Source organism: Dermacentor silvarum, chromosome 10 (genome assembly GCF_013339745.2).
Source record: "Dermacentor silvarum isolate Dsil-2018 chromosome 10, BIME_Dsil_1.4, whole genome shotgun sequence".
NCBI lineage: Eukaryota > Metazoa > Arthropoda > Arachnida > Ixodida > Ixodidae > Dermacentor > Dermacentor silvarum.
The window spans coordinates 49308619-49334905 of NC_051163.1; the positions used below are offsets into that span (position 1 = coordinate 49308619).

General features: G+C 47.2%; 1 protein-coding gene across 3 annotated transcripts in view; it reads left to right on the forward strand.

Annotated features, from left to right (window-relative positions):
- Nucleotides 1–2417: 2417 nt before the first annotated feature.
- LOC125940981 (uncharacterized) overlaps nt 2418–26287 on the forward strand; it is a 508491-nt gene continuing 484621 nt past the window's right edge. The window contains exons 1-2 of one of the 3 annotated variants that reach the window (XM_049657834.1): nt 2418–3155; nt 24308–24402. In XM_049657834.1, the coding sequence (XP_049513791.1) occupies nt 2803–3155; nt 24308–24380 (426 nt within the window). In that variant the 5' untranslated portion in view covers nt 2418–2802 and the 3' untranslated portion in view covers nt 24381–24402. Of the gene's footprint in view, nt 3666–9213; nt 11862–24307; nt 24403–26287 lie in introns of those variants that run through there. The other 2 variants (XM_049657835.1, XR_007464130.1) reach the window with 2 other exon arrangements.

The window sequence follows — 26287 nt, forward strand, 5'->3', positions numbered from 1 at the left end:
ACGTCACAATATGGTAGCACTGCACTGCGGTTAACAGACTGGATGTAGCCTCCGATATCGGCATTCCCTTCTGGAGAATGCAGTTTGCAAAAGCACGACCTTCGAGATCCAATTTCGTTAGTCAGGGGAAGACGTAGCTGGCAGGAGGGCAAATATTTAATTATCACTTATTAAGTTTAAAGTTTCTAGTTGTCCTATCTTTATTTTGAAAGAATACGCGGGGATTTTAGCATAGCCATGCGCCAACGTTTGCCGGTGGACGCCAGCCAATCAGCGCGCAGGCCACGGAGCACCTTCTGCTTGCCATGGCCGATGGACTAGGGGCTGCAACGAGACCTACCGAGCACAAATTCGTGATCGCCGTCCATATACACGCTTCCTGTGGCGTCAAGTGTCGTGTTTTCGATAAGATGTGACCTTATCTTGAATCGATGGAACTACATTTCCTCGTAGTGCAGGGAATTAAGACGACAAACGGGGTGATGGCTGGCGTGCTACAGCAGCTGGAGCTTCTAACTTGCACCACTCCGCCAACTCATACTTATAAATTCATACTTATAAATTGTTCAGTTGTGTGCCCATGCAATCACTTACGGGGTCCACGCGGCCGCACTTCTCTTTGAAGCCCGCTAATGCCAACACAGGAATCACATGCAGTTTAGAAAAGAAATGCACTATTAGCAGAGACTGCAGGCTCCGTGTTTATTAGAGACCGAACATTTATGTATAATTTGAGCAGCCCTGCTTGCGACAACTGTGGCCGCGAGGAGACAATCAAGCACCGACTCTGTGACTGTCCCCGCTACAATGTGGCAAGAAAAGTGCTCGCGACTGCGCTTGAAAAACTGGACAATCGCCCCCTCACTGAAGAAAAAGTTTCAGGACACTGGTCAAGACGGACTTCGGCACTCAAGGCCTTAAGGGCTCTGCTGAAGTTTTAAGGGCTTGTGAATTGTCCGACCGGCTTTGAACGTTGTAGCGCGTAGGATCGCGTTATTGCGCAAATTTTCTTACTTCAATGTTTTTTTTTTCTTCTATCACCTTTTATTCCCTTTGCCCCTTTCCCCAGTACTGGGTAGCAAGCCGGTATTCATACTGGCTAACCTCCTTGTCTTTCCTTCTTTCTCTCTTTCTATCTCTCTTGAGCAGACTAGTGGAGGGGAGGTATCGGCCGTCAACAAAGGCGAGGTCCCAAAAAAAAAAAAGGAAAAGAAAAGAAAAAAAAAAACGCCTCGAAGGCAATTGACATGTCAAAAAGTTCGTTGACAACCTCGATTTTAAGGTGGAGCAGTTGTAGCGTATCTACTTCATACATCAATTATGGTTTCGACTCCCAATGCTAACATTTGTAATTTTTTCTTCATACTGTCACAAACGTTATGAATATGCCATTTCTCTAGATTATCTTGAACTATAGGCATGCTGAAATTAGCGGCGGGCAGCACAGCTTTAGAGATGGCAGCGCTTGCTTTTACCGCGAACGGCTGCAAAGAAATATTACGTTGTTCCCGCTTCCGCTATGGCGGATATTCAGTCTACTATTATGAGCGGCAGTACCATCGGAAAGTCTACCACTGTATAATACCGGTGTCACGGGTGAAATATTCCACTGCAATCGAGCCCGATCTGGAATATTTCCCCCGTGACATCGGTATTATACGCTGGCAGACTTTCTGATGGTACTCCCGCTCAGCATAGTAGACTGGATTCCCGCCATAGCACAAACAGGAATAACGGAATATTTTAAATATTCCACTGCAATCGATCCCGATCTGGAGGCGAAATGCAAAAACGCCCGTGTACTTGCGTTGTAGTGCACGTTAAAAACCCCATGTGGTCAAAATTATTCCAGAGCCCTCTACTACGGCGTGCCTCATACTCGGAACTAGTTTTGTCACATAAAACCCCAGAAAGGAGAAGAAGAGCCCGATCGAGATCGACCTCAATCGAAAATGCACCGTGTGTCCGGTGCAGAACGTCTCCATTTATTTAGAAGCAGCAAGTTCAGCAACCTCAAGATAACAACTCCACCTCACACCCGTTTGTATCAGCGGGACATAGTCGCTATCGTTTATTGCCGTTTTCGAATAAACCACATTGTTATGCCAAACCGCATTCCATGCCCTTCTTTTTTTCTTTTTCTCCTGAAACTCTCGACAGCTTGCATGGCTGATAAACTAATGTATTTACGCTATCCGCGCTGATGGTACCGTGCTATTTTTACTTCTTATGAGCCTTCCCAGTGCCTGCTGCCAGACGTGGAAGAAAGAAACCACAAGGCAAGAACCAAACAAGTTGCCCGCGCGGGAGGGTAACATGCATAGCGAGCGTGATTGCTCAACGGTGGCTCCCGCTCCTTCGACTCAACTACCGCCTTCGCCGTCAAAGCAGAGACGGCTGTTTTTCCCTACCGTCGACCGGTCCTGTCAGCCACTCCTCCAAGGTCGGGCGTACGTAATGTTGCCGCTCTCTTACTCTTGTTGCGATAGTGAGGCAAGTAAAACGTGTTGCAGCCCTACGAAAGCACAGCAGCCGGCATCGACCACTAGCAGTCCTCTATGTTGGGTCTTTCGGTTCGGCTGACCGCGTTGTACGAGCGACCGCTGGCGCGAGTCGCAATACATTCCCAGCATGAAGACAATTTGGCAAACTTTTGAGATTTCTAAAGCGAGCGTGAAGCTTAGGCCGAAGAGAAAGCTGCGATTACGCCTTTCGTTTAGTTTGTAGGATACGCACTTAGCTTTCAATTTCTCAAAGAACAGTGACGTCTTCAGGTTGGCCGATAAAGCGTGAGCTTCAAAGATGCCGCATACAGAACTGGCCACCATCGCCTGCATATTCGCAGTCTTGGCAGCCTTGCACGGGGCGTCCGCTTTGGTTATCTGTACGCCCAGCCCACAGTCGTCCAACATCGGCGACCGTGCCACCTGCCCCTTCACGATGATCACGGACGTGGACCCAGCCCGGATCCCTTCGGAGTTGCCCGTCACCAAGTGCAACTGCCTGGGCAGTCGCTGTAGTGACGTGGGCGACTACCGCTGTCAAGAGGTGAGGAGCACGTTCCGCGTGGCGTACCGCGTCGGCGGTGGAACCTCGTCGGAGTTGACCAACAAGACGGTGGAACTGACCACGTCGTGCGTGTGCGTCGTCAACAGGTCGGCCGGAGCGCTGTGGGGCGGCAAGCGAACCGCAGGTGGAGATCCCAATAAGCCGGCGCGGTTCAAGTAGTGTCGGTTGAGTCGTGATTTAGCGTCGAAGCGTGTGTTTCTACGATTTGTCACTTTTTGTCGCTAAGAAGTTTATGTGCATGCCTCCGTGTTTCGTGCACGGATTGTCGCCACCGTGGCAACCTTTGAAGAAATAATTGTGACCTTGTTCAATGCTGCATTGCTGTGTGTGAAAGTGATCGACAAGTCGAAGGCTAAAATTTTACCTTGACCTTTTTTCTATGTTGCGAGAGAAGTTGTCTTTTGCTGCCATTTCTTTATATTTCTTACGTTTATTTTAGCTTTTTATTTTTTTTTCCGGGAAGAGATGCGGGGTTGGAATCAAAGAGAATAGATGCGTTTTCCTCGTTATGGGGATAAACAGCAATGTCTCCGCGACTCTGTTGGTGTATTTGATGATATTATTTTCTTAATATTTGGCCCACGTGTTTGCAAGTAGTGCGCGCAGATATTTCGCGCAGCACAATCAATGATATGTACAGTTCTGGGCGAATGAAACGCTATACTGGGACCGCAAGGTGGCGGACACTTTATGCTCCATGCAGAACACTAAGTGATCGCCGAGTGAATTCTTCGCCTTCATCGTATACCACTATTAGTCAGCTTGGTGTTCCCAGCGCTCAGCTGTGGCTCAAAAAGCACCGGCAGCCACGCGGTCCGAGTGTCGCCTTTCAATCACTGAACGCTGTTCTAATGGTTTCACACAGTCCCGTAATAGTCGCTAAACAGCCATTACATTTTCATGCGGAGGACAAGGTTACGGATTCAAATTTCACAACGACGGTCGTATTTTCATGCAAACGCAATGCGACATCAAATCGTACGCCAAGATTTTCGTGCACCGTTAGCAGCCCCAGACAGTGGAGTGTTTCTGTAGCAATCCTTCATCTAGTGCATCCCTTATGTAACCTGCTTTGGAAGCTGAATTGCGAACTCAAAATCAATCTCTTTCAAGTATTCCGCCATAATGCCGCATACAAGTTAAATTTTTAGGCATATGCTTGTAACATGCTCCTGCATTGACTGCTAAACAAAGTCGGTGACCCGCTTCACGTTCCACGCCAGAAACAAGTTTTGCTGCAGTACATATGTTTCTGACGTAACTACGCTACAGAAAGCTTACGCGAAAATAAAGTGGATAACTTTATGTCCCTTCGGTGTGTGAGTCCGTGATTTTTTGCGTCCGTAAACGATCAAAATCGTGTTTCAAGGGACACTAAAGGAAAATGTAAATCTCCAGCTATACTAAAATAATAAGCTTGCTGTAATAACGAATTCATTATTCGCACCGAGGACAGAGCTTTCGCGCCACCTATCGAGGATATAGTACCTCTCTCATGTGAAGCGGGGCGTGACGTCAGGGCACCGGGAGGATGCCGGGCCGATGCGGAAGGCAGGTGGTTCGCGGAACTCCACCGAGGAGAGTTGACAGAGGTTGATTCGCAGATAGCGGCAGAGGAGGTGACGTGCGGATTACATCATGGCCTCAGTTTTGGCGCGGGCGATTCAAATTGAGGAGCAGTAGCAGGGCGTTCCCGGGCAGTTTTTTAACCAACAAGATCCGATATTGCGCCCAAAGAACGATGCTAGATTTCTTGACCAGATCTATCGCATTAACCCAACTTCATATTTTCCTTTATTGTCCCTTAAGGGCTGACATACATACTTTTCACATACTGTATGAGTCAAGCGCAATATTTCATGCACAATATAGAAACGATAGAGTTTTGAGCCATACAGCCAAGAAAGCCAACTATACGTGCCTTGTTTATGAAGATAAACGCAGTATTATCGATTATTATCTCTTACATCACTCAGCAGTTTTCACAGGGAGCTCCTGCGTGACAATTTTGTTTCGTTTTTGATTTCTTTATTCGACAACTGAATCACAATTCTGCAATTGTCGAAACTGAAATATGCGAAAGGAAATCACAAAGCAATCCTTAAGAAAGCGAGCAGCAAGCTCCTGTACCTTTCATACTATGGCACGCAAGTAAAACTTCACAACACTGAGAAAGAAATAGCCAAAAAGGTAACGTAACAATATATATAGGACGTTCTTCGCAAGATGGTCTAGCTGTCATGAAATATTCTAGGATAACGGCTGCTTTGCGCGTGCGAACCCGGACAGACTACCGAGAAGTAATCGGGAAGGCTTGCAGAGATGTATCTGATGCGAGAGGAAGGTTTAGCTCCGGCGCTCCTATCTAAATACATGAGTAAGAAAAAAATTGTTTATCTCGGCCACCGCTACACCGAATTTGATGAGGTTGCTTGCATTCAAATGTCGAAATATAATGACTGTAAGAAGCAACATTAAGATTTACGTCAATATATTTATAAAAATTCTTGGAAATTGGTAAATAAAGAAGAACTGATACTTTAACATATCATCATCATCATCATCATCATCATCATCATCATCAGCCTATATTTTATGTCCACTGCAGGACGAAGGCCTCTCCCTGCGATCTCCAATTACCCCTGTCTTGCGTTAGCGTATTCCAACTCTCGCCTGCAAATTTCCTAACTTCATCATCCCATCTGGTTTTCTGCAGACCTCGATTGCGCTTCCCTTCTCTTGGTATCCATTCTGTAACCCTAATGGTCCACCGGTTATCCATCCTACGCATTACATGGCCTGCCCAGCTCCATTTCATCCGCTTAATGTCAACTAGAATATCGGCTACCCCCGTTTGTTCTCTGATCCACACCGCTCTCTTCCTGTCTCTTAACGTTAGTCCTAAGATTTTTCGTTCCATCGCTCTTTGTGCAGTCCTTAACTTGTTCTCGAGCTTCTTTGTTAACCTCCAAGTTTCTGCCCCATATGTTAGCACCGGTAGAATGCAATGATTGTACACTTTTCTTTTCAACGACAGTGGTAAGCTCCCAGTCAGGATTTGGTAATGCCTGCCGTATGCACTCCAACCCAATTTTATTCTTCTGTAAATTTCTTTCTCGTGATCAGGGTCCCCTGTGAATAATTGACCTAGATACACGTACTCCTTTAAAGACTCTAGAGGCTGACTGGCGATCCTGAATTCTTGTTCCCCTGCCAGGCTATTGAACATTATCTTTGTCTTCTGCATATTCATCTTCAACCCAATTCTTACACTTTCTCGATTAAGGTCCTCAATCATTTGTTGTAATTCGTCTCCATTGTTGCTGAATAGGACAATGTCATCTGCAAACCGAAGGTTGCTGAGAAATTCGCCGTTGATCCTCACTCCTAAGCCTTCCCAGTCTAAGAGCTTGAATACTTCTAAGCATGCAGTGAATAGCATTGGAGAGATTGTGTCTCCTTGCCTGACCCCTTTCTTGAGAGGTAACTTTCTTCTTTTCTTGTGGAGAACCAAGGTAGCTGTGGAATCCTTGTAGATGTTTGCTAAGATAGTCACGTATGCCTCCTGTACTCCTTGATTACGCAATGCCTCTATGACTGCTGGTATCTCTACTGAATCAAATACCTTTTCATAATCTATGAAAGCCATGTAGAGAGGTTGATTGTACTCCGCAGATTTCTCGATTACCTGACTTTTGGCATGGATATGATCCATCGTAGAATATCCCTTCCTGAAGCCAGCCTGTTCTCTTGGTTGGCTGAAGTCAAGTGTTGCCCTGATTCTATTGGAAATTATCGTGGTGAATATTTTATACAATACTGAAAGCAAGCTAATGGGTCTATAATTCTTCAGTTCTTTAAGGTCTCCCTTCTTATGGATTATTATAATGTTGGCCTTCTTCCAGCTCTCTGGTACACATGAAGTTGTGAGGCATTGCGTATAAAGGGCCGCAAGCTTTTCAAGCTTTTCACATATAGAACTCCGCAATTCGGCAATGGAGAATAGTCCGACAATTTTGTAAACTGCGCCTAATGACACTTCTAAAGCCAACAAAATCCGTTTAGTATACAGCACTAAAGCATACGCCATTATTATGGCAAGAGGACTTTTTCAAAGCCCTCGTGAACATTGACAGAAATTCTTATGTTAGCAATTATTATACAAAATTTATCCGCGGTAGGTGATCTAACGCATGCTGTTTTGCGAATTGTGACACCAGTTTTGGGTGCAGAATTAGGAATGTGCAAGCTTCGTGCTTCTATAAGTTTGAAACATAGCAATTTGTGGCAATCTACCCTCAAAACATTCGAGCCGTAAAGCAACATTCTGTTTAATGCACTCACTATAATCAAACTTCGACTCCCAAAAGCAACAAACTTCATCCAAATTAGTACAGGGGACGTTGCACAAACTTGTTTCTGCGGTTATTTTTTTTAATAGCGGTATGGAAGTTGTCCCCGAGCTAGACCTTAAGCTGTATGAGCAAATCACGCTTCTACAAAAGCAGGAAAGGCACTCGTTCCTTGAGAGGAGGTGAGCGAAAAAAGACGCAAAAACAAATGAAGCTGATACGGACGGCACTTTGAAATTGTCACAGTGCGACTTCCCTGGACTGTTAATGTTTTAGCTTGTTTAGTAAATTCCCCCTTCCACATTGGCAAAAAATTTTCACTCTTACCGCGAGCAGACGTTTTGTACGCTAGAACAGACGCTACAAAGATATACGGTTGGCTCCGCCGCCTTGAAATTTGCGCGATATCTCGCCATGACCAAATAAAATTGGACGCTCTGTGCTGCGGCCTAGTTAAGTGTTTATCGGCAAAAACAATGGATTACGTCTGGTGCTCGAAGATCCAAAGACTGAACTTGTGAAGTTTTGAGAACTTTTACTCCAACCAACGGTCTAAATGGGGAAAAATAAAAAGAAAGCCTTTGCTAAGCGTGACTTCACCCTGACGTATACCGGTATTGGGGTGTTGGAGCGTAATTCCAAGATGACAATTTGACTGTAATTTTTCTCTTGTAAAGATTGACCGGTTACCGCGAAATCATCGAGAGGGAAGCCTTCAAGGATACCTTACTTACCTCTACTGATTCAGTTTTACTTTAGTGTCCCTTTAACAAGAAATGCCTGGATCAACTCAAACTCGGCAATTTGAGGTTAAGCTGTATAACAAAGTTTTGCTGTCGCTTCCCAGTGAACATTCGAAGTCAGTCAGTTTGGTTAATACAACACCTGGATCCTTTAAATCTCGTCAGTGTTACTTATAGGTGCGCCTAATGTTTCAGAGTAATGACCACAATAGCTATCTGCTTTCATATATCGCTTGGTATACTCGAAAAAAGCACCCCCCTAAAATTATCACAACAAAGATAATTATGGAGCAACGAGCAACCATGATAAATTCGACAAAAAGACTTATTTTCCCGGCCTCGTTACTCAGCGGCTACGGTGTTGTTGTGCTGAGCCCAAATTCACGGTTTTGAGAACCAGCTACGGTGAATACACTGCATTTGTTGGAGCACTGCAGAGCGGCTTGATTGCCGAGCTTTGAGTGCCCGTTAAAGCGCCATTGTTGAGAAGCGCTAGATAAGTTTACAGTGACAAATTATTATTTTTTGAGATTGATAAAGTATTTTTTGAGAAGTCTATTTTTATTGTTACACAGCTAACAGAATGACTATTTGAAGATAAACCAAAGATCAATCTATGATTTCTTGAATTTCACGCCTAAATTTAACCGCCGGTTCGTCAGTGTGGCGTCATGTATTTCGAAGTAGTTTTGTTTGTATGTGGGCAATTATTAATTGCTTAGTTCTGACCATCAAGGCGAAACTTGAAACCTTTTTCAAGGGTTATTTTAAATACTTTTTTCTCTTTTTCGTTATTACCTCTGCCATCGACACACCTTTCATATTAGATTGGTCGCCCATTCTCAGCGGTAAAGCGGCCTTAATAAACACGAGGATGGATAAGATTCGAACTTGATAGAAGTAAACAAATTGATGACCTGATTGATAACGCTCTTCTACAGGGGATATATGCGACCGGTCAGGTCACTGGCCGCTATAATCGTTATCATTTGCAGCAGCAGTCGCGGCCACGCCAACAAAACCTTAATTCATTGGCCTTGTATTTGCAGGTTAGTGCTAAGTGCCCTCTTCGGCGGCCCCTGGTGATTTGGCATTTCCCGGAGCCTACCTGCACCTTCAGGGGTGCCGATGGACAAGTCGCCTGGTGATGAATGGTGCTCGTCGACGCTGATGTATATTACGTGTAGCCAGCAGGCCTCATTCCTGGAGTTGTTTAAGAAAGCGCCGTGCGCCATGATTACCAACAGCAGTTGCAGCCAAGCGAACATCTAATTAAGCCACAGTCCTTTTATCTGATGCTTGGTAATGACTTTATTTCCGTTTCGTCTTCTTTCTCTTGTTGCTTTGTCACGGCTGCTGCTGAGCTATTGAAGTGCTAGCGGATATTTATGTGCATTTGCCAAGCGACAGACCTCGCTTTGCAAAACAGCTGAGTTTTTATTTTGTCTGAGCAATACATGCGATGCATGTGAACCACGATTTTGCCACATTACTGCCAACGAAATCATCACAAAGCTAAAATGAGGCACCATGAAAGTAATGGCAGCGCTTACACTTCATTCAAAAATCAGCAATGTCTAGATATAATGTGCTAACCATTCCCACTGGAAAGAAGATTGTGCTGCCATTCTGAGGCAGATTGGGGAAGCAAATTTCTGCCCTGTTTCTCCTTGAGGACTCAGAGATTCTGTTCACCTCACAGCCTGAATTTCCAAAGAAAAGCTATACATTTCGCGCTTTCTTACAAGCAATACAAAACTCAGACGACCTGTTCAAGAAACGCACCGGGCGGGAATTCTAAATTCCCATATTAGATATACTGGGTATGGGCGCTAGTGAATGGTCCTCCCGAAACCCAATGGCGCAATGAAACGTGAGAACTCCTCGCGGGACCCCACATGGGTCCGATAAATGGAGCAGCAATGATCCATCCCAGGCGTTCACTCGTGGTCGGGACAAAGCGAGAGCGCAACACGTTGGCACCCGAAAGATGGTGAACTGTGCCGGAGTCAGGCGGATCCCACTTCGAATGAGGCGATATGTATGAGAAATACTAATTGACAGTGTACAAAAAAAAATTCTGTATTGAAACGCCCATGCCTTGAAGAAGGAAAAAAAGAAGTGGGTCTTATATTTATAGAGAAATAAACTAAAGCTCGACATACGAATATCAGGGTATACCGTGTTGCCACTGAACCAAATCAGTGCATCTAAGCATAGCTATGGCTCTTGTCTTTTCTTATAGTTTTTGTACCTTCTCAGTATTCGTGGATCTGCTTTCACTTGCCGATCTCAAGTGTTCCTTATCTCATAACAAATGATCTGTTAAGCACTTTGACGCTACGAGCCTTCGACACAACCATGACAGTTCATGTGAATTCACTGCCTCTCTCGCCCCGCAAATTACTAGTGTCAACGATATATACTTTTGTGTGATGCAGCTGAGGAGTGTAAATTTCATGTATCGTGTATTCACGACGTGCACGGCTCGTGTCAACTTAAGACTCGTCATTTCATCTGGACTACCGTCAGCTAGGCTCTCCAAATTTAACAAGACACCCACCGCCATTCAAGCAACATGACCATTCATACAACACGACATGACCATTCATGCAACATGACCTTCGCACTTCAGACAGAAAAATTCACACTTTCTGCAGCGGCGACATACTCGGCACAGCCTCATCGAATTTAGGAATCTAGACGAAGTGCTTGAAAACTTTTGCTCACTTCTCATCAAAAGTGTTTCTCAATGTATGGGAGAAGACCCCATAAGCTGATGAGATTTAAGTCGTCTCTGTTCTGTCCGCATGTCGCACAATACCTCGATTCATATTTCTTGATTTAGATTTTCTTTGTCTACAAGACAGAAAAAAAAAACGAAATGACTTGGACAAGAACAATAAGCTTGTCGTTTATTCAGAGTCTCTTCAGCATTGGCGTACATTTCTTGCAATAACGCATATTAACGTATGTCATATTTTCGCTGCTCAACACAGGCAAAATCAGGCTCTATGCATTATAGCAGTGCCGATTCAGAATGTAGCATTAATAAGATGTGATAGAAATACAATTTCGTCGCTGAATAATTACTTTCTTTTACCACAGCTAATCATGCTTTACACGCTAGCCTCTAGCTCTCATAAAGCTTTATCGACCTTAATGTTTTGAAAAACTCCGCAATAAGGCTCAAAAAATTTACTTCCTGTCCATATCTGATGCTATCTATGGCAAAATGACATCTTGCTTTCCAGCTATTAGCATACAGAACAGTCTTCCATATCAGATGAACACATATCCACCTCTTCCTATGTCCAAGAAGTCATTAAGAAAACTATATTTTGAACGGCTACATTTTTAAACTATAGAGCGCTTGTTTAACACTGCACCATTGTGATGTTCTTTACCTCGATGTCTAAAGTGCCAGTTTGTTGGGCAATTTGTGTATTTATGCTATTTTTCTTCCATATTCACTAGCGTAAGTTATTGCACATATTTTTATATTATGTCTTATTCGTATAATACTGCGCATGGACCTTACGGGAGCATTTTGTTCACATTGGTATCGTGTCCTTCACATATGTGTATCTTTAGCCTATCTGATCATCAGTAAATAAATATTTTTTTATTTTAATTTATTTTATGAGTGGCTGGCACCCCAACATTGTCCAAGAAGAAATGGTCCCATATATAGAATATTTGCTAGCTCAAGCGTTGTTGTACAAATAATCTCGCACTATATAATTCGAGATGGTAATGCTAGAATATATATATATATATATATATATATATATATATATTGTAAGGCAGCAGCACAGCTGTTGTCTCGTCGCCTTTATTTGGCTGAGCCACGCGCTGAACGAAGACGACGCGCACAGTGATGATGATTATGTACAGGTGAAGAAGATGAAGGATTAATATTTTGCTCACACTAATTACCCCCTCGCGCGAAAGCGGCCAACCTGGCCGCTGGTTATAGCGGTGCGGTACGTCGTTGGAAGGGCTTTAGGCGCGAAACGTGGACAATTTCTGTGCCACGGTAGCGGCCATCGGAAGGCGTGACAACGGGAGTGACGCGGTAGTTCACTGGCGAAGTTTGCTCTACAACAGTGTAGGGCCCTATAAAACGCGACTGAAACTTGTCGCACAGGCCAGGAACTCGAGTGGGTGTCCACAATAACACTTCATCGCCGGGGCTGAACTGAACGACGCGGTGAAATGCATCGTAGCGAGTCTTCCTATCCTGTTGACTTGCCTCGGTGTTGAGGCGGGCGCGATGGCGACACGCGGCAAGGCGAGATATTAACTGCTCACTCAATGACGCCGACGATTTCACGGGGGCATCAAAAAAAGAGACGTCGAGGAGAGAGGTCGGTTGACGCCCGTAAACTAGAAAGAATGGTGAGTAGCCAGTAGTGCGCTGTGCAGCGGTGTTGTAGGCAAAAGTCACGAATGGCAGGATGGTATCCCAGTTGGTGTGGTCAGCGTTGATGTACATGGAGATCATGTCAGAGAGAGTTCGATGGAAGCGCTCTGTGAGGCCATTAGTCTGAGGATGGTAGCTGGTAGTCGTCTTATGGATGGTGTTGCATGTGCGGAGGACGTCCTCGAGTAGCTTCGACAGAAACGCCTTGCCACGGTCACTCAAAAGGACGCGTGGCGCTCCATGTCGTAGAAAGATGGCTTCCAGGAAGAAAGTCGCAATCTCCTCCGCGGATCCTGAAGGTAGCGCAGCTGTTTCGGCGTACCTGGTCAAGTGGTCAACTGCAGTGACGACCCATCTCTTGCCGCTAGCTGATAATGGCAGCGGTCCGTAGAGGTCAATCCCGATGACTGCGAATGGAGCGTCAGGACAGGGAAGAGGTTGCAGCAGTCCAGCCGGAGGTGAAGTGGGCCGTTTGCGGTGCTGGCAGAGCGAGCAAGACGCGACGTATTTCGCTACGCAGGTGGCAAGTCCAGGCCAGGAAAAACGACTGCGGATGCGTTCATAGGTCTTGTGAAAGCCGAGATGTCCAGCCGTGGGATCATCATGAAATGTCTTCAATATCTGTTCCCTGAGTGATCGAGGAGCGACAGGAACCCAACGCTGTCCTTCGGGGTGGAAGACATACCGGTAGAGGATTGATTTTTCACACTTGAAGTTCTGTAACTGGCGACGGGCTCGCGCGTTAGGAGGACGAGATGAGCCGTGAAGGCGTTCCATAATTGAGTGGCAGTAAGCGTCGTCGCGTTGGTGGGACGCGAACGTCTCAGGGTGGAAAGAAGGAAGACCGTTGAGAGCGGCGAGTGAAAGAACTGCAGAGGACGCGTTTACAGGCTCGGTGACGGATGGAGGCTGGCCGGGAACGTCGGACTGCGGTGGTAACGGACAGCGGCTGAGAGCATCTGCATCGTTGTGTTTCTTGCCGGATTTGTACGTGACGTCGAAGTCATATTCTTGCAGACGAAGTATCCAGCGACCTAAACGGCCAGATAAATTCTTTAACGTCGACAACCAGCATAAGGCATGGTGGTCGGTCACGACCGTAAAGTGGCGGCCGTGTAAATACGGTCGGAATTTTTGGATGGCCCAAACAACGGCGAGGCACTCCTGCTCAGTGATTGTATAATTTTTCTCGGCCGATGTTAGCGTCCGACTTGCGTATGCGACCACGCGTTCCTCAAAACGTTGTCGTTGCAAAAGAACAGCGCCGATTCCATGGCCGCTGGCATCAGTATGGAGTAGAGTGGGTGCGGACTCATCGAAATGACAAAGCACTGGCTCAGACGTGAGGGCACGCTTTAAAGTGTCAAAAGCCGCTTGGCACTCGTCTGACCATATGTATGGAATTCCTGAGGGAAGGAGTCGGTGAAGCGGAGCCGCGATGGTAGCGAAGTCACGTATGAAGCGCCGGAAGTAAGAAGCCAGGCCAAGAAAGCTGCGAAGTTCTTTGGAGCGTTGGGGCCTCGGAAAGCGGAGGACGGCGGTAATCTTTTCGGGGTCAGGCCGAATGCCGTCTTTGCTTACGAGGTGGCCCAGTACTTTAATAGTCTTGCTGGCAAAGTGGCACTTTTTGGTATTCAGCTGAAGACCAGCAGCAGAGAGACACGTCAGAACTTCATCGAGGCGCTGCAAGTGGAGTTGGAAGGTTGAAGAAAATATGACTATGTCGTCAAGGTAGCACAAACAAGACTTCCACTTAAGGCCCCGCAGAACAGTGTCCATCATTCGTTCGAAGGTTGCTGGTGCATTGCAGAGGCCAAAAGGCATGACGTTAAATTCGTACAGTCCATCAGGTGTTGCAAAGGCAGTTTTTTCCTTGTCGGCCTCATGCATCGGAATTTGCCAATAACCCGAGCGTAAGTCAAGACTGGAAAAGTATTCCGCGCCTTGCAATGAATCTAAGGCGTCGTCAATGCGAGGCAAAGGATATACGTCTTTTCGGGTTATTTTGTTCAAGGCACGGTAATCAACACAAAATCGCACTGAGCCATCTTTCTTGCGCACCAAAACGACGGGTGACGACCAAGGGCTGGCGGAGGGGCGGATGATATTTCGCTCGAGCATGTCGGCAACGTGCTTGTCGATTATCTCGCGTTCGGCGGAAGAAACGCGATATGGTCGACGGCGGACAATAGAACTTCCATCGACGTGTATGCGATGAGTTGCCGCTGAAGTCTGTCCCAAGAGAGGTGAGTGTACGTCGAAGGAAGATTTATGTTTCGACAACAAGGCCAGTAGTTGATGTGCTTGCTGCGGAGTCAGATCCGTACTGATTGCGCTGGCGAGAGCAGTAGCAGGAGCAGCAGCTTCAGGTGGACGTGGTTCTGCAGTAACAGTACTCGAAGCCATCACCGAGACAGGCTGTGTGTCCACACCGCAAACCACGACAGCACCTTTGGGAAGCAAAATTGGCTCATTTGTGACGTTGAGTACTGTGAGAAGGGCCGTGCCGTTGATGAATCGAACGAGACTCGACGCTAGTGCAATTCCTTTGGAGAGGCAACGGGCTGATGGGGTGACTAGAACATCGCCATTGTCAATTACGTCGGAAGCAATCACAAGAAGTTGCTCGTGGCCAGGTGGGACCACACAATCGGCTACGGTTCGCAGACGGTGGCGGGACTGAGGCCCCTTGTCGGTGTCATCGGTCTCGCGCATGTGGACAAGGCGCTGTCGGCAAGAGATGAAAGCGGCAGCGGCAGAAAGAAAGTCCCAACCAAGAATGAGCATATAAGCGCAGGAAGGCAGCACTGCGAACGGAATATGGTGGCGAATCCCATCAATAAAAACTCGAACGGTACACTGTGCCGATGGCCGTATCGTAAGGTTATTCGCGCTACGTAAAGGAGTGCCATGGTAAGGTGTAGTGACCTTGCGTAGACGAGAGCACAAATCGGCATGAATAATAGAAATAGCGGCTCCCGTATCAACTAATGCTCGAACAGGCACACCTTCAGCATACACTAATAACAAATTGGCCGGGCTCTCAGGAGGTGTTGTTTGTCCGAGCGATGCAGCTTCCCCTCCAAAAACTGCACCATCTAGTTTTCCGAGTGGTAGTCGGTATGGGTGACTGGCTGGAGAGGCGATGTTGAGCGTCGGAGAGGGGAAGGAGAGCGGCGGCGTCCTGGACGGTAGTTTCGAGGAGCGTCGGGAGGAGCGGGTGGGGAGAAGGAACGTGTTGAAGGGCGGCGCTGGTATTGGCTCGGAAAGGACACCAGATCCCTCTCGTAAGCATCGTAGCCGCGGCGTTCGTCCTGCTGGCGCTTTCGACAAAACCGCGAGATGTGGCCTCGAATGCCACAATAATAACAGATTGGGCGGGAGGAGCGCCAGGGGGCGTAAAATGCAGGTACAGGTGCACGTGGTGTAAAGGCTGCGACTGTCGTTCTGAGGAACCGGAAGGGCACGCTGAGCGACGGAAGGCTGCATGGCAGCAACTTGGGCGTACGTGAGTGGCGGATTTGGTGGTGTCGGAGGGTCAGGGCGTACAGCGGAAACCAAGGAAGACAGCTCGTCTTTGATGATGTCTCGTAGCCCAGTGGACGTAGAGTGAGCTGGAGGAGCAGCAGAGCACGACAGGCCTTGTGCTTGAAGCTCTTCGCGGATCAGAGCCCGAATCAACGTGCGCAAATCGGCATCCGAAGAAGGTCGCGTGTCACAGACGTCTGGCTGTAACCGGATGGCTTGTAGGGTATCCAGATGCTGGCAGGTCGCGATGACATCGTCTACGGTGGTGGGGTTTTTAACTGCTAGTGCGTTAAACGCAACGTGTCCAATGCCTTTTAAAATGTGTCGAACGCGATCGGTCTCGCTCATTGCCGCGTCGACGCGGCGGCAAAGGGAAAGGACGTCTTCAATGTACGAAGTGTACGTCTCCCCTGGTTGTTGCATGCGCGCATCGAGCTGCCGCTTTGAAACTTCAGAACGGATGGATGGCGTTCCGAAAATCTTCCGGACTTGGTGCTGGAAGGTGGTCCAATCGGGCAAGGCCCTCTCATGGTTAAAGAACCACGTCTTCGCGACATGGGACAGGTAGAAGGCGACGTGGCGAAGTTTCTGAGTGTCGTCCCAGTGGTTGTACTTACTCACCCGGTCATAGTTCTCCAGCCAGTCCTCGACGTCGTCGCGCGGGAGACCAGAGAATGTAGTGGGGTCACGCTGCGGGGCGGTAACGGTCCATACGGAGGCGGCTGGTTGGGGGCATCGGGGGTGATGCCGGAGGCTCCGGGTTGCGGTACTTGGGTCATGGCAGTGGACAGGCGGAGCAAACGGCGACCCGAACGAAGCTCCAGTGGAACTCGACGTCGTAGAGGTCTAGGGGATCGAAAGCAATCTCCACCACTTTGTAAGGCAGCAGCACAGCTGTTGTCTCGTCGCCTTTATTTGGCTGAGCCACGCGCTGAACGAAGACGACGCGCACAGTGATGATGATTATGTACAGGTGAAGAAGATGAAGGATTAATATTTTGCTCACAATATATATATATATATATATATATATATATATATATATATATATATATATATATATATATAAGGAGAAGACATGGAACCGAGGGGCTCGATTTTATTAATGATATCAGAGGAAGGCAACATAGACACCAAGGGCAACACGGGGACACAGACTTAGTTTCCCCTGTTTTGTCCCTGGTGTCTATGTGATTGAATGAATGTCTGTTGTTGAATGGCGCAAGGGCCAGTTATGGCCAAAGAGCGCCATGCCAGTGTTAATAAGTTTGCAGTGGAGCAATGAGTTTGACGACGTAGATGAGACGAGGCTGCAAAGGGGCCTAACATAATTCCTGTAAAGTGCATAAAATCTATAGATAATAAGATTGTGGCAATGGCTAATGAGGTGCACTATGAACATGTAGAATGCATTGCGAAGGAATGATACGATTTACAAATTATGACAGATCCAAGAATGGGCCAGAAGCACGAGTGCCTAAACTGACCCCTTGAAACACAACGGCCTGGAGTCATGTGCTATAATAAACTATCACAGCTACATCCTCTGGAGAGATGATGCGCTAAGAACTTATTGGGCTAATGACATGTAGCACAACATCATTCAAGAAATCGAGGACTGCTTTGGCATTAAAAAGCAGTTCTTCACCAATAAACATCATGGGATGAAGAGGGATATTGTAGCGGTATGCTACAGGAAAATGTGTCCTTCTCTCGGTTTCGGCTTCCCGACACTCCAAGAGGACGTGGAGGATGGTCAGCCTCTCACAACATCTACCACAGGTTGGTGGTTTATCACCAGTCAGGAAAAAACTGTGGGTGCCGTACGTGTGTCCTATTCTGAGACGACCGAATAGGACGTCAGTTCGTCGTGTTTTCGTTACGGGGGTGGGGGGGGGGGGGCAGAAACCTATCTGTGGTTTAATCAAGTGAAGCTTATCTGTTGCAACGTCCCACAAGCGCTGCCAGTGTCTTCGCAGTTGCATTCGCAGGAATGGTTTCAAGTCTGTTACAGGCCCAGCAGCTGTAGGGTTGATGCGGGTGATGTGACTGATGCGGCCATTCAGTCGGCAAGAACATTGCCCTCGATGCCTCTATGCCCAGGCACCCAGCATATAATGACAGGCTGGTTAGATGCATATGCTCGACACAGAACAGAATAGAGCTCAATGAGTACAGGATTTTTCTGGTTACAGGATGACTTCAAGGCTTTCACGACACTTTGAGATTCTGTAAATATGATAGTCCTTCGAAGTTTTCATTTCTTTATATGCTTTGCAACTGACAATAGAGCGTAGGTCTCAGCTTCCCAAAGTTTTCAGCCAATGGTCAGCGGTATATGTGCATTTCCTATTATAGACCGATTTGTTTTGCGCAGGGGGACTTGCGGGAACACCGGAGCGCGCGGCTCGCTCAGCGCCGACGTAAGCACCTTCGTACGCATTGCGCGCCAGCGCGACTTGACCCGAAGGTAAATTCATTCGTTCTGAACAAAAACTGCTCGCCTGCTTAGTTCTCATTTAACAACCGCGAACATCGCACATCGCAGATGAATGTTCGATAAAGAAGAACAGACCAGCAGGCGTTTTATTATTTTTTTTTTCGCGACACATTTCGCGGGGCAACGTAAAATGCACCCGGCGCCGTAGCAGGAAGGCGAAGGAAACGGCGCTTGCAGTGCTTTCTGCACTAGCGCAGTGCACCTTCAATTGGTCTCCGCACCTTGTGCAGCTCTAGGTGACTTGCAATGTCTAACCAAGAACCGGCAAGTCTCTAACTCAACCCCTTAGTCCATGCAGCAAGTATTCAAGGATCTTCAGCAAAGTTATCAGTTTATTCCATAAAGCGAACAGCAGTCGCCGAGATATAACGAAACGCAATTTCCGTCAGCGGTTCAGCTAGCACTCACTCGTCTCAGAAGCTGCTGTAGATAGGTAACTTATGTATTTACACACCACACAGAAATATACCGCGTACGGAATGCTCTTCCTTTCGTCTTATAGCCGTTTCGATAAGGTTAGCGGCTATTCGCTATAGCAACTGCTTAAAAAGCGTGCTTACCTTTCATTCTCTTGGAAGCGGAAAAAGGCGGCGCTGTTGTCCCTTCCCGTGCTCGTCAACCACACAGCCTCAGGGAAACGTCTTGCGGCCTTTCTTCTGTTTTCGTAGATCGCTGGAGCCACCGGCCGATGCAGAAACAAAATGTTGCAGCGCACAACAGAAGGCAAGGACGTGCACGTGTGCTGAGGTGCAAAAAGCGCCAGAAGGAGACGAACGGAATGGCAGCCGAAGCGATAAGACCGATAGTGCCGCCCATTGGCGCAACATGTGAAGCAACTAAATCAAGATATAGCATGCTAAAAAAGAAAATAGCCAACAACACATTTTATTTCTTCATATAATTGCATGACTCTACTTTATTGCTGTGTAGGTTGAAAATATAGAGCCACATATGCAAAAGTTACTGAATTTTCCTTTGGCTACCAGTGTCATTGCGACGCTTTATTGCCGATACCGAAACTAGCCCGACTGTCCACCGCCTGGCCCAAAGAGCTAAAGACGGGAGGATAACAGGAATGACAGCCAGTATAATTTTACTGGACATAAACGTCACAATACGGTAGCGCTGTACTGCGGTTAACTGACTGGATGTAGCCTCCGATATCGGCATAAGCTTCTGGAGCATGTAGTTTGCAAAAGCACGACCTTCGAGATTCAATTTCGTTACTCCGGAGAAGACGTAGCTGGAAAGAAGGCAAATATTTATTATCACTTTTTAAGTTTAAGGTTCATAGTTGACCTATCTTTATTTTTAAAGATTACGCGGGGATTTTAGCATAGCCATGCGCGAACGTTTGCCGGTGGACGCTAGCCAATCAGCGCGCCGGCCACGGAGCACCTTCTGCTTGCAATGGCCGATGGACTAGGGGCTGCTACGAGACCTACCGAGCACAAATTCGTGATCACCGTCCATATACACGCTTCCTGTGGCGTCAAGTGTCGTGTTTTCGATAAGATTTGACCGTATGTTGAATCGGTGGAACTACATTTTCTCGTAGCGTAAGGAATAAAGACGACAAACGGGTGATGCCTGGCGTGCTACAGCACCCAGAGCTTCGGCCTCAGGGCAACAGACGTACTGCTTGCACGCCTAACATATACGGCCATGCTACGTAAACAACTTGCACCACTCCACCAACTCATTCTTATAAATCAATGAGTTGTGTGCCCATGCAATCACTTATGCGGTCCACGCTGCCGTACTTCTCTTCGACCTCCGCTAAGGCCAACACAGGAATCACATGCAGTTTTGAAAATAAAGGCACTATTAGCAGAGACTGCAGGCCCCACGTTTATCAGACACCGAACATTTATGTATAATTTTAGCAGAGTAGTGGAGGGGAGGTATCGGCCATCAACAAGGGCGAGATCCAAAACAAAAGAAAGGAAAAAAAAAAAAGGTCGTGACAGTCGGGCTTAGAACATGTCAAAAAGTTCCTCGACAACCACGATTTTAAGGTGGAGCAGTTGTAGCCTATCTACTTGATACATCAATTATGGATTCGACTCCCAATGTTAACATTTGCAATTTATTTATACTGTAAGAACCGTTATGAATATCCCATTTCTGTAGGTTATCTTGAACTAGGCATGCTGAAATTAACGGCTGGCAGCTCAGCTTTAGAGAAGGCAGCGCTTGCTTTTACCGCAAACGGCTGCAAAAAAATATTACGCTGTTCCCGCTTCCGCTATGGCGGAAATTCAGTCTACTATTATGAGCGGGTGTACCATAGAAAAGTCGGCCACTGTATAATACCGGTGTCACGGGAGAAATATTCGACTGGAATTGAGCCCGATCTGGAATATTGCCCCCGTGACATCGGTATACGGTGGCAGACATTCTGATGGTACTCCTGTTCATCATAGTAGACTGGATTCCCGCCATAGCACAAACGGGAACAACGTAATATTTTAAACATTCCACTGCAATCGATCCCGATCTGGAGGCGAAAGGCAAAAACGCCCGTGTGCTTGCTTGCCTTGTAGTGCACGTTAAAGAACCCCATGTGGTAAAAAATTAATCCAGAGCCCTCTACTACGGCGTGCCTCATAATCGGAACTGGTTTTGGCACGTGAAACCCTAGAAAGACGAAGAAGAGCCCGATCGAGGAGGAGGAAACAACTTTATTAAGAAAAATTTCAGGGCGTTGTAGGTGGCCGCTTGTCTGCGGCGACCTCTTCCGCCCAGGCAACGATTCCTTTTTGTAGCTTTTCTTCAGGAGACCGTATTAGGGTCTCCGATGTCTTTTCAGAGGGAGCTGGCAGAAACTCTCTGGGTGGGGGAAGATCCTCGCATTCCCAGAGGATGTGTCTTTGGTTTGTTATGGACATTTTTGTCGCAGTTTTGGCATATTTCGCCAACCTCCCCATCTGTGAAGATCGGTAAGCGATGAGGAGTGATAAGGCTGTTAGTTTGAATTCGGCGGAGGATAGTGGCCTGCGCTCTCGTAAGGTTACTGTGTGGTATTGGGTATATTCTCCTGTTCTCTTTGTTGGTGAGTTCGCTGTAGGAAGTCACTACCTCTCCCATCGGGGTGTCTGGTTCCAAGGAGAGCGCGACCCGGTTTGTTAACCCTCGGGCCACTTTATGCGCTTCCTCGTTGCCGGGATTTCACGAGTGAGCGGGGACCCAGACAAGATTGTTTTTGTTCTGTCTTTCTGAGTGAAGTTTTTCAGATCTTGGCGGTATTTAGTCCCACACTACCCCTCATAAAGCTGAGAATAGCGCTCTTAGAGTCGCTCAGGACAGTATGGGTAGTTGTGTTCATGATGGCAGCGCTATGGCCACTTGTTCGGCCTCTTTGATTGATGCGGCTCTGGTTGAGGCCACATTTACGATTCTAGATTTTCCGTCCATGGCACTCAGGGTGTATGTGTTGTTTCCCTGGTTGATGGCATCGACGAAGACCGCGGTTTGGTCTTGCTCGTGCTTTTCGCGTAGTTTGTCTGCCCTGGCTTTTCTCCTGCCATCGTGCCTGCCCACCAGGGTGTTTTTGGGTATTGGCTTGATTATTAGGTAATGTCTGATTGTGGGAGGTAGTGGTGCTCTGCCTCCCGTGGTGTATATGGGTTTAATGTTCACTCTACTCAGGATGTGTAGTCCCGTCATCTTTTCTGATAGCCGTATTATTGGTGCTGTTTGTGTGCTTCGATCAGCTGCTCTAGGGTGTTGTGCATTCCAAGTTGGAGGAGCTTCTCGGTGCTGGTATAAACAAGCAACCTAGTGCCCATTTGAACGCTTCTCGAATTATAACTTCTATTTTAGCTTTGTCTGATTTCCTGAGATGATAATAGGGGAAGGAGTAGACCATGCGGATGATTAGGAATGCCTGAATCAACCTACACAAGTCCATCTCCTTCATTCTTCTGTGTCTGTTGGCCACTCGCCTGAGCAGTCCACAAATTTGCTTGGCGGTGTTCTGCAGTTTTGTGAGGGCCGCGGTATTCTGCGTGTTGCGTTGAATAAGCATGACCAGCACTCTAATGGTCAGAACCGGAGGAACCGGGTCGCTTTCCAAGACAATTTTGATCGGTGCCTGTTGTTGGGCGTCAGTGTCTGGCGTCTTTTTGGCTTTATTTCTAATGATTAGGAGTTCGGATTTCGTGAAGGAGCATGTTAGTCCGTTGTGTCTGACATACTCTTGCACATTTGCAACGCGTCGTTTATCGCGCCATCCGAGCCGCTGTTTGTCCAGATGGTAACATCGTCCGCGTATATGGCATGTTTGATGTGTTGTATCCTGTTTCCGTTGTTGTGGTAGGTTCATCATGGTGATATTGAAGAGTAGGGGTGAGAGGACGGCACCTTGCGGGGTGCCTCTTGTCCCTAGAGTAAGCTTTTGACCACGCACTTCACCCAGTTGGATGGGTTGCCGTTCTTTCTTTGAGAAAGTCGGAAATGTAGGCCGATCGAGATTGACCTCAATTGAAAATTCACCGTGTGTCCGGGGTACGAAAGAACGTCTCCATTTATTTCGAAGCAGCAAGTTTAGCAACTCAAGATAACAACTCCACCTCACACCCATTTGTATCAGCGGGACATAGTCTATATCGTTTATTGTCGTTTTAAAATAAACCACATTGTTATGCCAAACCGCATTGCAAGCCCTTCATTTTTTTTTCTGGGTAAACCCACGACAGCTCGCATGGTTGATAAACTAATGTATTTACGCTATTAACGCTGATGGTACCGTTCTATTGTCACTTCGTGTGAGCCTTCCCAGTGTCTGCTGCCAGACGTGGAGAAAGAAACCACAAGGCAAGAACCAAACAAGATGCCCACGCGGAGGGTACATGCATAGCGCGCGTGATTGCTCAACGGTGGCTCCGACTCCTTCGACTCAACTACCGCCTTCGCCGTCAAAGCAGAGACGGCTGTTTTTCCCTGCCGTCGACCGGTCCTGTCAGCCACTCCTCCAAGGTCGGGCGTACGTAATGTTGCCGTTCCCTTACCCTTGTTGCGATAGTGAGGCAAGTAAAACGTGTTGCAGCCCTACGAAAGCACAGCGGCCGGCAACGACCACTGGCAGTCCTCTATGTTGGATCTTTCGGTTCGGGTGACCGCGTTCTACGAGCGACCGCTGGCGCGAGTCGCAATACATTCGCAGCCTGACAATTTGGCAAACTTTTGAGATTTCTAAAGCGAGCGTGAAGCTTAGGCACAAGAGAAAGCTGCGATTAGGTGTTTTGTTTAGTTTGAAGGAAACGCACTTAGCTTTCAATTTCTCAAAGAACAGTGACGTCTTCAGTTGGCCGGTAAAGCGTGAGCTTCAAAGATGCCGCATACAGAAGTCGCCACCATCGCCTGCATATTCGCAGTCTTGGCAGCCTTGCACGGGCGTCCGCTTTGGGTGTCTGTACGCCCAGCCCAACATCGGCCAACATCGGCGACCGTGCCACCTGCCCCCTTCACGATGACCACGGACGTGGACCCGGCCCGGATCCCTTCGGAGTTGCCCGTCACCAAGTGCAACTGCCCGGACAGTCGCTGTAGTGACGTGGGCGACTACCGCTGTCAAGAGGTGAGGAGCACGTTCCGCGTGGCGTACCGCGTCGGCGGTGGAAACCTCGTCGGAGTTGACCAACAAGACGGTGGAACTGACCACGTCGTGCGTGTGCATCGTCAACAGGTCGGCCGGAGCGGTGTGGGGTGGCCAGCGAACCACAGGTGGAGATCCCCATAAGCCGGCGCGGTTCAAGTAGCGTCGGTTGAGTCGTGGATTAAGCGTCAAGCGTGTGTTTGTGCGATTTGTCGCGTTTGGTCGCCTAAGAAGTTTATGTGCATGCCTCTGTGTTTCGTGCACGGATTGTCGCCGCCGCGAGAACCCTTGAAGAATGAATTGTGTCCTTGTTCAATGCTGCATTGCTGTGTGTGAAAGTGTTCGGCGTGTCGACGGCTAAAATTTCACCTTGATCTTTTTTTCTGCGTCGCGAGAGAAGTTGTCTTTTGCTGCCATTTCTTTGTATTTCTTATTTTTGTTTAAGGTTTTTCGTTTTCTTTTTCGGGGAAGAGGTGGGGCGTTGCCATCAAAGAGAATATATGCGTTTCTCTCGTTATGGGGATTAACAGCTGTTGGTATAATTGATGATGTTATTTTCTTAATATTTGGCCGACACATTTTCAACTAGTGCTCTTACCACACTGAAATATTTTGTGCATTACAGTCAATGAGATGTACAGTTCTGGGCGAATGAAATGCAATACTCGGGTCGCAAGGTAGCCGGCACATTTTGCTCCATCGCAGAGCACTAAGTGATCGCTGAGTGACCTTCATCGTATAACACTATTAGCCAGCTTGGTGTTCCCAGCGCTCAACTGTGGCTCTAAAAGCACCGGTAGCCACGCGGTCCGAGTGTTGCCTTTTAATCACTGAACCCTGTTCTAATAGTTTTACACAGTCCCGTAATAGTCGCTAAACAACAATGCCATTTCTATGCGGAGAACAAGGTAACGGATTCAATTTTCACAACGACGGCCGTATTTTAATGCGAGCGCAATGCGACTTCAAATCGTACGTCAAGATTTTGGTGCACCATTAGCAGCCCCAGACAGTGAAGTGTTTCTGTAGCAATCCTTCATCTAGTGCATCCCTTATGTAACCTGCTTTAGAAGCTGAATTGCAACTCAAAATCAATCTCTTTCAAGTATGCCGCCATAATGGCGCATGCAAGTTTAATTTCTAGGCATATGCTTATAACGTGCTCCTGCATTGACTGCCGAACAATGTCGGTGACCCGCTTCACGTTTCACGCTAGAAATGAGTTTTGCTGCAGTACATATGTTTCTGACGTAACTGCGCTACACAACGCTTACGTGAAAATAAAGGTAATACTTTTATATCATTTCGGTGTTGTGATGGTGATGATGTATGGGGTTTTTTGGCGCAAGGGCCAAGGATGGCCAAAGAGTGCCAATTTCGGTGTGTGAGTCCGTGATTTTTTTTTTTTCGGTAAACGATCAAAATCGTGTTTCAAGGGACACTAAAGGAAATTGTAAATCTCCAGCTAGACTAAAATATTAGGCTTTTGTAATAACGAATTCATTATTTGCACCGAGGACAGAGCCTTCGCGCAACCTGTCGTGGATATAGTACTTCTCTTATGTGAAGCGGGGCGTGACGTCAGGGCACCGGGAGGATGCCGGGCCGATGCGGAAGGCAGGTGGTTCGCGGAACTCCACCGAGGACAGTTGACAGAGGTTGATTCGATGGTAGCTGCAGAGGGGGTGACGTGGGGATTATGTCATGGCCTCAGTTTTGACCCGGGCGATTCAAATTGAGGAGTGGCAGCAGGGTGTTCCCTGGCAGTTTTCTAACCAACAAAATCAAGTATTCACGCCCAAAGAACGTTGCTAGATTTCTTGACAGATCTATCGCTATAACCGAACTTCATATTTTCCTTTATTGGTCCTTAAGGGCTGACATACATACTTTTCACATACTTTATGATCAAGCGCAATATTTGATGCTCAATACAGAAAGGATAGAGTTTTGAGCCTACAGCCAGAAAGCCAACTATACGTGCCTTGTTTATGAAGATAAACGCAGTATTATCATTATTATCTCTTACAGTCACTCAGCGTTTACTAGGGGAGCTCTTGCATGGAATTT